The sequence below is a fragment of the Dipteris shenzhenensis genome, chromosome 33 (genome assembly GCF_047967505.1).
Source record: "Dipteris shenzhenensis isolate YYH24624 ecotype China chromosome 33, Dip_SZ_1.0, whole genome shotgun sequence".
Classification (NCBI taxonomy): Eukaryota; Viridiplantae; Streptophyta; class Polypodiopsida; order Gleicheniales; family Dipteridaceae; genus Dipteris; species Dipteris shenzhenensis.
In genome coordinates, this window is record NC_141628.1 from 31,754,578 (window position 1) to 31,770,316 (window position 15,739).

Genomic DNA, 15,739 nt, shown 5'->3' on the forward strand with positions numbered 1-15,739 from the left:
AAATATAATAAAATTGAAGGGGGTTCCAAAAAAATATAGGGAAAATATTAAGGAAAATTAGGGTAATACACAAGAAATGAAAAAGTAATATTGTAAATTAGAAAAATTATAAAAAATCAAGAGATAACGACGAAGAGTAAAAATCTATAAAAAACATTAGAATATAGAAAAATTATAAGAAAATTAAAAGAAAAAAGTAGAAAATTTATAGAAAATAAAAAAGCCAATGATAAAGGGTAAAAAGGAAAAAGGAGAGAAAAAATAAAAAGGGAAAGGAAAAAAGAAAGAAAAAATTGAGGTAGGTAAGATTTTTGAAAAAATAGCTTTAAATATTAAGAAAGATTCAAGATAAAGTGTGAGAAAAAGGAAGAAAACATAAGGAAAATTGGGGAAACAAAGAGAAGTAGGGAAAATAAAGGAAAATTAAAAATTTAAAAAGAAGTTAAGGAATATGAAAGAAAAGCAGGAAAGAGAGAGAGAGAGAGAGAGAGAGAGAGAGAGAGAGAGAGAGAGAGAGAGAGAAAGTGAGAGAAAATTTTAAGCAAAATTAATGTGTGTGCATGCATGCGTGCGTGTGTGTGTGTGTGTGCACGCGCGCGTGCACATATGTATGTATCTATGCGCATAACGATTTCTAAATATGTTGAGAAGTAATAAACATTAAGCTAACTTTATATTAAACCACCCTACATGATATTTTGGGGGCACGAAGGGGTGTTGATCTTTCCTTACATTCCTTATGCAAAATAAAGGGTAGCTGGGATCCCCATGTTATTCTTGTAAGGCAAAAAATGTTGTGCAAGAATGGAGGTGATTCTCTATGTAAGTTCAACTTTCAAGGGGTTGTCTTACATTGCTAATAAGAAACAAAGATCGACATATATCTTTGTCAAAAGGTTATCTTACATTGCTACTAGGAAACAAATATCCACGTGTACATATTTGTCATATGTAAAATGGAAGGTTAAATTGTCTTTTTAAACCTTATACATGTGATGAGCATGTGATATGGTTCTTCTCACATGGATGTTGACATTAATTAATATTGAAGAATCCATCAAATTTTGGTTGCAAAATGGAAAACTTTCAAATATGTCTTGCATGATGTCAAGCTTACAATAAGCTTTCATCATATGGAAAGTACATACAAAAGAAAATGGCTTTAAGATACGAAATCAATCAATGAGAATTACACCTTTGTACAAATATGATACTCTTTCTTTTGTTCAAATTATTATACTATGCATTAGGATATTCAGTGAAAGCATGATTAGGTGTACCACTTAGGAGTGTCCGAGACACTCCTAAATATATTACTACTTAATTCATTAACAAAATTGTATCCCATTGAAAAATATCAAGTTCTCATATTCAATGATAGTATCAAATACAAATTACTTGTGACGATATGCTTCAAAATCTAAAAATGATTAGGTGGACTCCAAAAATGAGTGCTATTTACCTAATGTTGTTTTCGCTATTTAGCATAAATAGTAGTATAACTAAGCATGCTTTCACCCATAAGCTATAAATGGGGATCCTAGTTTGGTGAAAATCATAAGAAGACAACCACATGATGTGGAAGTTTGTCTATTGACGTAATGCACAAATAAATAACTTGTAGTCGTTGTGAACATTTGTGGTAGTTTTGCTTTGGCTTGTGAATCATGATACATGAATTGTGTAAATGAACGTCAGAAGCATGAATGAGATTCTGCTATGTTTATACTCATTTGCACTAGCATGTAATGATACCTCCACTACATGTTGGAGCACCTTTGTATCTATGGGCCATGAGAACGCTTTGAAGCTATTTGAGGTTGAAAGTCTTTTTCATGTAGAGTAGGTAACTTGGTTGTTGGGAGGAATCAAGAATTTGTATGTGAAAAGGGGTAAGAGAAAGCCCACATATCAATGTCATTTGCTTTCTATTTACACTTGGCATGGAAAATAATTAGGTTATTTATTGAGTTGTAGTTAAATGAGGTATACCTTGCTAGAATAATATACCTTTTACTTATCTTAGGAACAACTACAAGAGAAACAATTATACATAAGATGTGTCAAAAGATTCAAGATTTCCAACTAGTATGTCATTGGAAAGAAGTCTTATATTATATTGTTATTTTCTTATGGCCACCACCTTTTAGAAGAACATTATTGACCATACCTTTTCTCATTCTAATGGAGCTCAAAATCAATGGTGGCTTTTGTATGCCTTTCTTGGCTCATTGTAACACCCCCCCCCTCTCCCTTCTTCTTCTTCTTCTTCTCTCTCTCTCTCTCTCTCTCTCTCTTTGGCTCTCTCACACACTCATTGGTTTGGTCACTTTTTCCCTTGACTAGCAGCCTTCTATACAGTTGAAGCTTTCATACACAGTTCTCTTTTCACCTTTCCTCTTTACGTGTCAACCTTCCTTGAACTTTTCGTAACCCTTTTGGATAGTGTAGGCTCTCTCTCTCCTATGTAGTATAGTACATAGTAGAGACTCTCTCTCTCTCTCTCTCTCTCTCTCTCTCTCTCCCTCCCTCCATCACCACCTCCACCTCCTCCACTAAGACCCTCTCTTCTCTTTTCTCTCTCTCTATTGATTTGAATAAAGACCACTATATCTCCTCCATTTCCCTCTCTCTCTCTCTCCCCCTCCATCACCACCTCCACCTCCTCCACTAATATAATACTCTCTCTTCTCTTTTCTCTCTCTCCATTGATTTGAATAAAGACCACTATATCTCCTCCATTTCCCCAACCTCCAACCTATCCCAATCCTCTCTTATATTTCTACCCTCCTCCTCATTGTCTCCACAATGTACTTGTCCATCACCTCACACACTTTCCTCGCACTAGTCACTCCCCCCTCCTTCCACTTTCAAACCATGGATATGCTAGATCCTTGACTCCACATCTCGTGTACATAGAAGGTTGTAGGAAAGGGTTACAAAAAAGGCAAGGAAGGATGACACACAAAGAGGAAAGGAGAAAAGAGAACTATGTATAGAAGCTTCCACTGTATAAAAGGTTGCTAAGTCACCAAACCAATAAGAGAGATATATGATATGATTTGATTGTATTAAAGTCCTCTTGAGACCCTTCAGGATCTATGAGATTGTAGAGAGAGAGAGAGAGAGAGAGAGAGAGAGAGAGTATGTAGGGGGCTAGTGTTCACAGAAAACCTATATATAAGCTATATACAATGAACTTGCTACAACATTTTCATTTTCACTTGTAAAAAATATTTTCTCAATTTTGTAAAATCTGTAAAATTTTAGTTGATGTAGTTATGTTTTAGTAAAAAAGCTGGAGAGTCTCGAGAAAAACCTTCAAAATTTCGAAACCCAAGTTTTGTGATTGTTGAGAAAAATGTTTTATGTGAACATTGCTAGAGGGGTGGAGAGAGAGAGAGAGAGACTCCACGATGGAGTAGTTAGGAGTATGTAGTGGTTATGGGGGTAAGCAACAGGTCAATAGCAGTGGTTGACCGGTCGGGAGAGGGGGGAGGCCCATGAAGAGATCCAGCCGTTGGGTCGTACGGAGGATGGACGGCGGAGATGAGCCAGGTGGAAGGAGAGGCGTTGTATATAAAGTGGGAGGGTGGGCGAGCTAAATTCAAGCCACTTCTTCATCTTCTTCAATTTTTCATCATCTTCTTCTTCTTCTTCTTTCTGCTTTCGCCATAGCTTCCCACCTCCATAGCTCCCAAGCTCCCCTGCATGGCTTTCGGTGAATCCTTCCCCCCCTCCCCCCCCAATTCTTGCCTCTCCAAATCCCCTGACCCCCTCAATTGGGCCTCCTCCTTCTCCTCCCTCTCCTCTTCCCACCTCGATGAATTCAAGAATATGGTCCTTCAGTTCCACTCTGACCTCTTCACCATCCAAGGCTCCAACCTCACCGTCGCCCAAGTCGCTGCCGTCGCCCGTCGTGGCTCCTCCGTCCGTGTCCACCTTGATGCTTCCGTCGCCAAGTCCCGAGTCGATGACTCCTCCAACTGGGTCCTTCAGAATATCATGAAGGGTACCGACACCTACGGCGTTACGACCGGATTTGGGGCGACGTCGCACCGACGAACGACGCAGGGAACCGAGCTGCAGAAGGAGCTCATTCGCTTTCTGAATGCGGCGATTTTCGGCCAATGCGAGGGCAATACGCTTCCTTCGGCTGCTACTCGAGCTGCCATGTTCGTGCGTACGAACACTCTGATGCAAGGATACTCGGGCATCCGGTGGGAGATCTTGGAGACTCTGCAGAAATTGATCAACGCAAACTTGACTCCCAAGCTGCCTCTCCGCGGCACGATCACAGCATCGGGGGACCTTGTGCCGCTGTCGTACATTGCTGGAGTGCTCACCGGTCGCCCCAATGCTCGCGTGCACACGAGCGATGGCAAGGAGATTAACGCAGAGGAGGCTTTGAAGGCAGTGGGAGTGGAAACGCCCTTCGAGCTGCGGCCTAAAGAGGGCTTGGCGCTGGTGAACGGCACTGCTGTTGGGGCGGGCATGGCATCGATCGTTTGCTACGACGCAAACTTTCTCGCCGTTCTCTCCGAAGTGCTCTCGGCGTTCTTTTGTGAAGTGATGCACGGGATGCCGGAGTTCACGGATGCACTGACTCACAGGTTGAAGCATCATCCTGGGCAGATGGAAGCAGCTGCCATTATGGAGTGGATTCTGGATGGAAGCTCTTACATGAAGGCTGCCGCGGAATTTCACAAGATGAATCCTCTCTCCAAGCCCAAGCAAGATCGCTACGCTCTCAGGACGTCTCCGCAGTGGTTAGGTCCGCAGATCGAGGTGATCCGCACTGCAACGCATTCCATTCAAAGAGAGATCAATTCCGTTAATGACAATCCCCTCATCGATGTCTCCCGCGATAAGGCTCTGCATGGAGGCAACTTCCAAGGAACACCCATCGGTGTCTCCATGGATAACATCCGGCTGGCCTTAGCTGCCATTGGAAAGCTCCTGTTTGCTCAATTCTCGGAGCTTGTGAACGATTTCTACAACAACGGCCTGCCTTCAAATCTAAGCGGAGGCCCGATCCCAAGTCTTGATTATGGCTTTAAGGGAGCGGAGATCGCCATGGCGTCATATACCTCGGAGCTTCAGTACCTCGCCAATCCCGTTACCAATCACGTTCAGAGTGCAGAGCAGCACAACCAGGATGTCAATTCCCTGGGTCTCATCGCTGCCAGAAAGACCGCCGAGTCCGTGGAGGTTTTGAAACTCATGTGCTCCACCTACTTGGTGGCTCTTTGTCAGGCTGTGGATCTCAGGCACCTGGAAGAGCACTTCCAATGCACGGTCAAGAAGGCGATCAGCCAGGCTGCCAAGAAATCGTTACTCCAGGGAAGCTATGGCGAGCTTGTACCGTCACGCTTTTGCGAGAAAGAGCTGCTGCAAGTCGCAGAGAGCCTGCCCATCTTTAACTTCATCGATGATCCATGCAACACCACCTACCCTTTGATCCAGAAGCTGCGACACGTAATTGTGGAGCACGCTCTGCAGAACCGCGAGGCCGAAAAGGACGAGAAAACCTCCGTATTCCAACGATTATCGTTGTTTGAGGAGGAGCTCAAGGCCGAGCTGAGCGTAGAAGTCCCCCTGGCAAGGGAGAAGTTTGAGAAAGGGCTGGCGAGTGTTCCGAACCGCATTGTGGACTGCCGGACGTATCCGCTCTACCAGCTGGTGCGATCGGAGCTAGGCACACAGCTACTGTCGGGAACCTCCACGCAGTCGCCAGGGCAAGATTTCGACAAAGTATTCGACGCCATAGCCGGGGGCAAGCTTGTAGCTCCCTTGCTCAAGTGTGTAGAAGGCTGGAATGGAGCTCCTTCCTCTTGTTGAGCTGCATGGCTCGCGTCTGGCTACTAAAAATAAGCTCTATTTGTTGTATTTCATTGGATCGTATAACTCGTACCCAATTCTATTCACTCGAAGACATAGAACCACATGCAATTCTGCAGTTTGAACTTCAGCGCTTCCGGCGGCCAACTGAAGCTAAGTTACTGCCTTCGTTTCTTAGACTGTGATGGCTGCAGTTAACTTCTATCGTTTCAACAGCAGTAGCTTATATCGATTCAACTAGTAACCTGCCAAGAAGTAGAGCAAACAGCTCGCAATGCTGCCGCCTGTATTTTTATTTTCTATGTCTACATGATCCATTCCTGTAAATGGCCGGAAGGACGGACATAATATGTTTGTTCTGGTTGCGCTCCAGCAGCTTCAATTGTAAATGCTTCTGTTTGGCAGAGATTTCAAGCGAAACTGTCGTGAAATGCGAGCTCCTCTCATTTGATAATGTTGTTTAGGAGAATTTGGTCACGTTGTTCCAAAATTAGCTTTATTCCGGCAGTTTGTATTTCCGGCCCTTCGCGTCGGCGTCATTTTTGTTTAAGCTAGCAGGATCCCAACAAAATACATTCGTAATCGATTCATAGCGTCATATCTTCCATTAAAAGGGAAATTCTTTTAAAATCTGCCACATACGGGCAAAGTATCACTACAGTGTCCAAATGCCTTGGACGTGAAGACAAAGTTGGAAATTTTGTTACCGTGATTCCTCAAAATTGAAAAATTGGACCACGAATGTCAAAGTATCACTGTTCAAATGCCTTGGACGTGAAGAAAAGTTGGAAATTATATTACCTTGATTTCTCAAAATTGAAAAATTGGACCAGGTCATTATGAATATATAAAATGCTCAATTACATTATCTACATATCAAGGCAGTTGTATATTATTTATTAACCAAATCTTGGAAATTCTATTAAATAAACGCTGTTAGTAACAGCTCGTAGTATTGTGAAATTTGATGTTGTATCTTCAATTTGGGGTACCTTTCCATCTTAATTTCACCCGAGGTAGAAGTAGATGGATCAGATTGAGGAGTGATGGGGTCTCAGAAATGCATACATTAAAGCATCCATTTTTTCACGCTTATTAAGTATACGGCCAAATTTCTAACTTCCCCATCCAGAGGCGCGCTAATCTTCAGCCAAGAGCTGCAGGAGTCTGCAGGACTTAAATTAGAGTGTCTGAACAAAGACGTCGTATATGCTTGCTGATGAAGCAGAAGGTTTACAGCTCACATCTCAACCTGCTAACACTTCCGATACAAAGCTCCGCAACAACTTCATTTGCTTCTGGATTCTCACGCGAACGTGTGGTTGCGTCTGAACGTCGTCGATACGTACATTCTTTCTCGGATCTATATCTGTTCATGTGGTCTACTGTTGCCGAGAATTCTGCAAAATTGAGTCAGTATTCCGAGGCTAGGTTGCAAGTTCAGCAAGTCAACGAGAGAAGCTGGAGGATTTGGATGGACGAAGTTGGACTAAGTGCAGATGATGTCGCCATGGAATCCACAAGCGATTGAGGAAGAGAATATAAGGGCAATGGCTGATGCCTTGAATAATGATGACAAGGGAGAGGCAGGACAAGCCAAAGCCAAAGCTAGGAAATACTAGTGCATAGGTATGCATCTATCCACACGTACACTTAGATTAATGCATAGTTGTATTATAATCCCATTTTTAAATGTATGGGAGGACATACTACATTCGACTTTTTTTTAAAACAAATTCCTCATTCACCATTTGGACTCTCGAGAGCTTATATCGGCTCTCCACGTCAATTGTGTACCTTGCCCTAAGTTGGTAATTTGGCATCTTGCCCAAAAATATATGCCTTGACCCTCATAAGGACCCAGAGAGATTAGGCTCTATAGACATGTCCTCCTAGAGAGACTAGGCTCTAGACATTCATTTGCACCTTCCTCTAATAAGGGTCCCAGGATGCATAATAACATTCATTTGCACCTTCTGCTAATAAGGGTCCCAAGATACATAATTATTATTCATTACTTTTAGACTCTCATAAAGTCCACTCTTTAGTGTATAAAATGGACTAGAGGCTTTACTCTAAGAAAGTCAAAATACTATGGTCAATTGACTTTCTAAATTTGACCTTATCACACTAGCTTTTAATTTTTGGGTGACTATATCTCCCAATCCTTCATGGGGTTGACACTATACTCATGCAAACAACGGCCCTTCATCTTATACTCTTCTCTCCCTTCATGAATGATTGTTAGGGATTGCATATTCACGTAAGCACTTGCATTTTTTGTGTGTTTATATACATGGACATCAAATTTCATGCATTGATAGATGTAATAGATGACAAACATTTTCTGTTAAAAAAACTTGGAAATTGATAACCGAGCGATAAAATACCACTAGTACTATAAGCACTACCATTGGTATAAGATACTTTTATCATTGATACATTTAAGTCTATAGGCAATGCACATAGTATTATTACCTAATAAATGATAAATATTATGGTAACCTGTGCGAAAAATATTACTATTGGTATTACCAATAGTATTGCCCGTTTGATCTCCAAGGTAAATTTGCACTAGTTCTATAAGTGGACCTTTCACCCTCATTTAGTCCGTGCTCCATTGGTTTCATGTACTTCATCATCTTCTTTTAATGAGTTTGTAAGTTTATTTTTGATGTTTGTGTGTGTCAGTTGTGGTCAAGTGTGTGGCTCATAATTACTAGCTTGATTACCCCACACTAACTGATGTATTTATATGTATGTGTGTATGCATGCGAGCATGTGTCTGTGTGTATATATATATATATGTATATTTATGTGTATACATATACGTATACGTATGTGAATATGTGTATGTGTATATGTGTCATTAGGGGAGAATTGGGGTCTCAAAAGGGCCTCCAATTAGTGTTTCCTAATTTCAAGGGATTAGAGAGTGAATTGAGGTGTACCAATGAAAGTGCTAGAAGGTGTGGGGCAATGGTATGTTGGGGTGGAGGGTGGGCAAGCTTGCAGAGAGCCCATATTGGTTGCTCCCCTTACACTATGGACCACCCAAACCATCCCCCCCCCTCTTAACCCATGTTTGACCCTTCTACTAGGTGCACCTCCCCCACACGAGCCCAAAACTACCTTCAATGCCCTTATGGCGAATTTTTCTTCTCCCCTCCCTATTTTTAGGGCCTCTGCCCCCCACTGTTCTGGTCCAGCCTGCCAAATCACTCAGATTTGAACCAAATCCCACACATTTTCCCTCTTCCCCCTCTTTCTCTACTCCCTCCTGCTCTGGCTTGCTTACTGCAGCTCCTCTCTCTCTCTCTCTCTCCCCTCTCCCTCTCCCGTGCCTTTGTTGGAGCTGCTCTGTCCCTCTTCTTCTCCCTCTCATGTGCCTCTATTACTGTTGCTCTGTCCCTCTCCTTCTCCCTCTCCTGTGCCTCTGTTACTTCTGCTCTATCCCTCTCCTTCTCCCTCTCATGTGCCTCTATTGCTACTGCTCTGTCCCTCTCCTTCTCCCTCTTTTGTGCCTCTGTTGGAGCTGCATTGCCTTGTGTAGGCATCCCATTCTTGCTGTTGCAAACTCTGCAAGCATGGTGAGGAGAAAGGCTACAAGACCACGCAATGCTGTGACCTCTTGTGTCTTCCACAACACCAGAAATGCATTGGATGAGTGGATCCCTTGCACCTACAGCTTAAATGATTGGATAGTGATGAAAGGATTGGCCAAAGGTCCACATAAGCTTCCCAAGAGCAAGAGAGGTGACATCTTGCATGAGTGGAAGGGGTGCATCTTGAAGTTCAAGTTTGGGAAGAAAGGATGGCTCACAAAAGTACAACATGTTTACATGGGAAAAGATATGCGGCTTCCTCCATCATTCAATCAATCTAGGATACCATCACACTGTGAGCCATTCTATCTATGTACCTTTTTCACCTGTAAGTGTAATGAGTCCATTTGGAAATTTTGTGTTTGGTTTCTAAGAGCTCTTATTCATGGTGGCAGATGTTTTCCCTTTGGACCTCGAGGAGTGGGAACCAGTTGAATCATTCATAGGCAAGTTCACTATGATTCATGAGGATTTACGTAAACAAATGCATGCCGGGGAGAAGTTGGCCTCCTTGCGAATGAAGAATGTGTATTGGTATAATGCAATGTACATCACTCCAACGACATCATCAAGCTATGGCCATCTGCAAACCATTGCACCACCACAACTTCAAGACATGGATTGTAGCAATGTGGACTCGAAGACATTGCAATTGTACAAGGACAAGATTGCAAAGGATGTGGGCATGGCCATGAAGTTTACATTTGGATCCAAATGGGCAAGGTTATCTTGGTTTATGCCTCTACACATTTTTGCTTCTTTATTTCAGAATATACATATGCATAGAATAAAAACTATGTGGTCCTACAAGCGTGTAGATGAAAATAATCTCTTGAAGATTTACTTGGGATGAATTGGGAAACCAGGTCAGGTGACCAAAAGGGTGATGTGTTTCAATGTCATGCATGTAAAGACAATGTGGTTATTAGATACCATTTGTCACGCCAAATGTTGTATTTAGCTTTTCAGTACAGGTGCTAGAAGAAAACAAATGGCCAGTGGCTTCCCCTTGACTCTAATGATGAAGACAATACAGGGGTAAGTTTGTCTATTGATGTTGAAGAGGGAGATGTCAAGAATGTGAATGTCACATCGCAATAGACTCTAAGGGATGTGCGAGAACACCTATTGGTCATGGAGGATGGCATGTTAGAGTCCTTCTACTTTACCTTAAATGGTGGTAAGATTAGCCACCATGTGGAGAAGTTCATGCATAATGCCAATTTCATTCCTCCTGCAACTTTGAAGATTGCTAACAATGTGTTTGACTAGTGCAGCATTTAATTTTTTGTCTGTCAAATCCTAGCTATTACTTCAAAAGATGATGGACAATTAAATTAAAATGTTATTTCTTTTAATATTTTCTCCTTTCAGTTCATGGTGGTAAATGTTTTTCAAAAAATTTGGGGATTTTATGATTAATTTGAATTTTAAGGGTTTGATATAAATTAAGGGGTAAGAGACCTTTTTACATCACATTCTCACTTTCACATTTAGAGAGCCATAGAAACTCTAGTCCTGAGAAGTTACTCCCTCCATCAACTACTATTTGCCATGGATTCAGTTAGAACTGCGTTCCATGACTTCATCTCACGAACTGCACTTGTAGATCATGAGGAAGAGCTACTTTTAGTGTTTGATAGGACTTTAGATGTCCTAGGCACATATATGCGAGCCAAGGATGACTTCTCAGATCTCATCCTTTACATGCAAGATAATTTCTCAAATTTTTCCTATACACTTGACCACACTTCAAAGAGATGGGTTCCCATAGATTACATAAAGTATCTGTTCGTAGAGGAACCCAAGTTTGTAAAGCGCTTGGCCCACTTTTGTGACAACCTTACAGACGAAATGTTTAGGACAGTCAAAGTTCAAGACATCCTAGACGCAGGGATCACAGGAAATACAGGCACCAAATTCCTTTCATGGGAGATGACATTCATCTTCCTTCTCCAAGAAGGAAATTTAGAGGAAGAAACCTCATCGTCTAGCACCCCCTCTATTAGAACTGGTGATCTGGTCGTCCCTAGACTAGACTCGGACATCTACATGGAAGAGAGTCTTGATGATCCAACAGAGGAGATGGAAGTAGCTCAAGCATTGAGCCTACTTAAAGAGCCCCCAGTAGAGCAAGAATCTACATCAGAGACTATTGACCTAGAATCAGAATTATGGTCCTTGTCCCCCCTCATCATCGATGGAGAAGAGTACGTATTCCTCCATGACATAGAGATTCTTTTTGGACTATGAGAGGATGAGGCACTCGGAGTCCTATCGGGGTTCGATGTTGACACAAGTGTCAAAGATCTCGGGGTTTTAGGTACCGAAGACCAGACAATGGAAGACTTTCTCTTGACGACGCTGGTTTCAATGAGGGATGCAGACATGTTTGTATATGATGCACAACCCTCTCATGCAGAAGCTTCCACCTCCAACACAGGTCAAGAGAAAGCGTCCACCTCCCAAATGGGAACATCACATAGCACCTGGTTCCATCAACATTGTAAATGAGGAAGGGATAGAAGCCGACGACGCTGTAGTGGTAAGTTCGAACAATATTTTTTATTTTGATGTTCTTTCAGTATAATTTGTTTTGTCGGTCTTCTAATGTTTGTTGAATTGTTGCAGGATGCATTCGAGCTTGATGAATTCTCATCTCGATGGGGTAATGTTCGCGGCACATTTGGGCGAGATCATTCTTTGGCCCATTACCTTGGCAAAGTCACAAAGCATATCGTGGTCTTTCACGACAAATTTTCTCCTCGAGGTCCTTCGGAGCTACTAAAGTGCAAGGCATTGTCATGCGCTATCGAATACTCCAACATTACTCGGAATGCCGACAAAGTCATTTTGGTACACCGCCTGGCCGCTATCAATGCCTTTGGATCGAACATTCATGGCAGGGCATTGGTGGCAACGGCTATGTCTTTGGCAGCAAGAGAGGAGGATGTTAGTGCTGTTGCGGCTAGATTTATATCTAGGAATCCACTAGGGGATTCAAAGACCCCTATTCTCGATGTACTCGAACTAGCCAAGAAGAAAGATAGCCTGTGAGGCCTTTTGTAGATATAAACATATATTTAAATGGATATTTCAATGGATACATAACTACATTTCTTTATTATTTGTTTTAAGTTATCATTACTCGTCATGAATTCCATTGTATTTTATTTAAGTTATTGATGATATATTTTCTCCATCATTTTAATTGTGTTAATTTAATAAATTTCTAGCCAATTTAGTATCATTTTCACCAATTCTGGGTATCAAGAGTTCATTTCTGTCAAATCCTGAAGGAATTACACCGTCATGCAGAAGGGAAACGTGTCTGGCACGTTGCCAGGACCCCAGAAAGCCCAAAACCCACCACGGTGCGAATTTGGGTATTTTGCTCCTGGTGACGTGCCGAACACTTTTCCCTTCTACGCGACGGTGAAATTCCTTTAGGATTTGACAGAATTCAAAACTTAACTTAGAATAATCATTTACTACAAGCATTGAAATGGAAAGTATACAACAATGCGATAGTGTAGAGAATGTCAATATGTTTTATTTAAAAAAATCGGCCCTTGGGCCTTAGATACAAGATAGTGCCTTCAAGGGCAGGGAGTGGTGTAAGTCCTAAGAGTGGGCTGCAAGAGAATCTAGGGCTTCAAACTTGGGTCACTTCATAGCCACTTCACCATGTCCTTATCCATGACCGTGACATGCTTTGCATGGATGGCACACAAGTTGGCATCCTCGAATAGAGCGATGGTCACTTGCTCTACAGCCTCTTGGAGCACCCCCATAGTTCCTGTGCTAAAGCGCACGTCATCCTTGTATCCCTGTGCGATCTCCCGTACCACACCTTGGAAGGGAGCACGTGGGATCAAGTTGTCAGTGGTCTTCTACATTTTCCTAATCTCCCTTAGGGCCCACGCTCTTGGTTTTGCTCAATACGGCTTCTTGACTCTTGGTGGGGGCCTTACAAGTACTTGAACACCTTCCCACAGCCTCCTGTCTGCCTTGAACTTCTTCGGCTGCTCCTGTCTGCATTAGTCCTTCTTCAAGTCCTCCTCTCGCTGACGTCTGGAGTTTTGGCCTTCTTTGGGATGGGGCTTCCTTGAAGTCTGCTTTACCCTCCTCATGGGCACAGGGGTCATCTCTGCCATGGGCTATATCTCCGGGAGAGGAAAGATGGTGCTCTTCCTGGCAGTTTGTTGACCCTCAGGAATCCTCTCTATATCTGGGAGGTTATCGAACACATTTTGTTCGATCGGGAGAGGGATCTCATGGGGAGGGGAAGGCCAAGGGGAAGGCTGAGGGGAAGGTTGAGGGGAAGGTTGAGGGGAAGGCTGAGGGTCAGGCTGAGGCTGAGGCTGAGGCTAAGGGGAAGGCTGAGGGTCAGGGGAAGGATGAGGCTAAGGGGAAGGCAGAGGGGAAGGTTGAGGGTCATGCTGAGGCTGAGGCTGAGGGGAAGGCTGAGGGAAAGGCTAGGGAGAAGGTTGAGGGGAAGGCTCATGCTCTTGGGGCTGGGGAGTGGGCTCACGGGACTTGGTAGGAGAGGAAGGCTAAGGAGACTAGGGAGTGGGCTCACGGGATTTGGGGAGTTGGGGGAGGCCTCACAAGAGTCGGGGGAGGCACCACCGGACTCAAATAGGTTCATGTGCATGGATGCCATGGAGGTGGTAGAGCTAGATGAGATATGGTGGAGGCGACGTCCAGTGGGTCTAGTAGTGTTCTTCACTCTTGCCATTGAATGATGAGAGTTAGGGTTTTTTCAAACTTTTTATGAGGGCCCATCATGTTTTGACATCCCTTTTAATTATATTTAGGGTTTCATTGTGCCCCCTGCGCCCACCCCAACCCCTCCAACACCCCCCCACCCTCATCACCCTCTGCCCCCCTTGCCCTCCCCTTACTTGCCCCGCGCACACCCGTCGCCCTCCCCCATCCCCCCTCCCCCCACTGTTGCTACCACTCCACCCCTCCCCTTGCCCCACCCCACGCCCCTCCCTTCTCTCCCCCCTCCACCATGTCCCCACTTTCCCCAACGTCATGTGAGTATAAAAATTGTGGTCAAAATAAGCAAGATATTAAAGAGTGAGTGCACAAATTGTGGTCAAAATAAGCAATATATTCATTTCATATTTTTATACAATTACACCATAGCTTTTGTTGGTGGTTTAACCCATCTGCTCCCTTCTCTCACTCTAGCTTGCAACCAACGTGTGACTCCTTGACTCCCTATGGATGCTTTCCAAGCACTATGCCTTCTATTCTTTGATACAATTTGAACTACTTTTGCAAGTTCTGATGCCTTTGCCTTTTCAGACTTCAAAGTCCTTCCTAGTAAACATCTAAAAAACTAGTCGAACATCTCATGCAATGCATTACTGCAAGTGACACCACCACCATGCCTTGAGTTCTTGAAGTAGGCTGCCTTGGCTCTATAGTGTGACTTCTCCATGCCTTGTGTATTCCAAATTGACAAAGGACCCCAATTTTGTACAAACCATGGTTCGTGTGCATAGAGAATATGCTGCAAACATGATGAGAATCAAATTAGCAACAAAAAATGTTTATAAAGCAAGTGCTAAATATTACGATGGTGCCAAGATTACCATGTAATGCGTAATGTGCGACTCCCCCCATGCTTTCACCATTAATTGCATAAACTCTTTCACAGCCATCCTGAACCTTTCATAATACATCTCATCGATTTGAACCTGGCGAAGCAATTTTATCAATGCATCTACCTTTGTCCATACTTTAGCTCTCAAAGTTGCTACTTGAGGATGAGAAGCCTTATTGGTCGTGCATTCACACAATGCTTTCTAGTATTCCCAACCCAAACTACTTTGAGACAATGTATGTTTGTCTTTGTCGAGATTGTGGTTTGATAGGAATCTCCTTGCCTTCCCTCCACCCATTGACACTTTTGCAGGAAGATTCTGTGTTCCCCCAGACATTTTCTTATCCTCCTTAAGTTTGACATGTCCTCCATGGAATCCCATCTCTAGCAACAACTTCTTAGCTTCTGCAATGCACCATGCGGATACTTCTTGCAGAATTAAATTCCAAGCATAAACAAAATGCAAATACAACTTATCAAGTACGCGCAGTTCTACGTGTAAAGTACATATGTGTACTCTCTATGGGTAAGTTGAATTTTTGAGATAGTGGACTTCCTTGCCTCGTGATGCTCAAGTGGTAGGTTAATGCTTCTTGCTACCAAGTGTGACACGTGTCAATTCTCCCAAAAATTGAAAGTCATTTTGGGATGGGTATCATCAAAGGAGTCATTA

The 15,739-nt window shown here is 43.0% G+C and overlaps 1 protein-coding gene across 1 annotated transcript; it reads left to right on the forward strand.

Annotated features, from left to right (window-relative positions):
- Nucleotides 1-3,628: 3,628 nt before the first annotated feature.
- LOC147879972 (phenylalanine ammonia-lyase-like) lies at nt 3,629-6,272 on the forward strand. The gene has a single exon (XM_087371693.1). It carries the CDS (start codon nt 3,712-3,714, stop codon nt 5,839-5,841), a length of 2,130 nt encoding a protein of 709 aa, XP_087227819.1. The 5' UTR covers nt 3,629-3,711; the 3' UTR covers nt 5,842-6,272.
- The last annotated feature ends 9,467 nt before the right edge of the window (nt 6,273-15,739 follow it).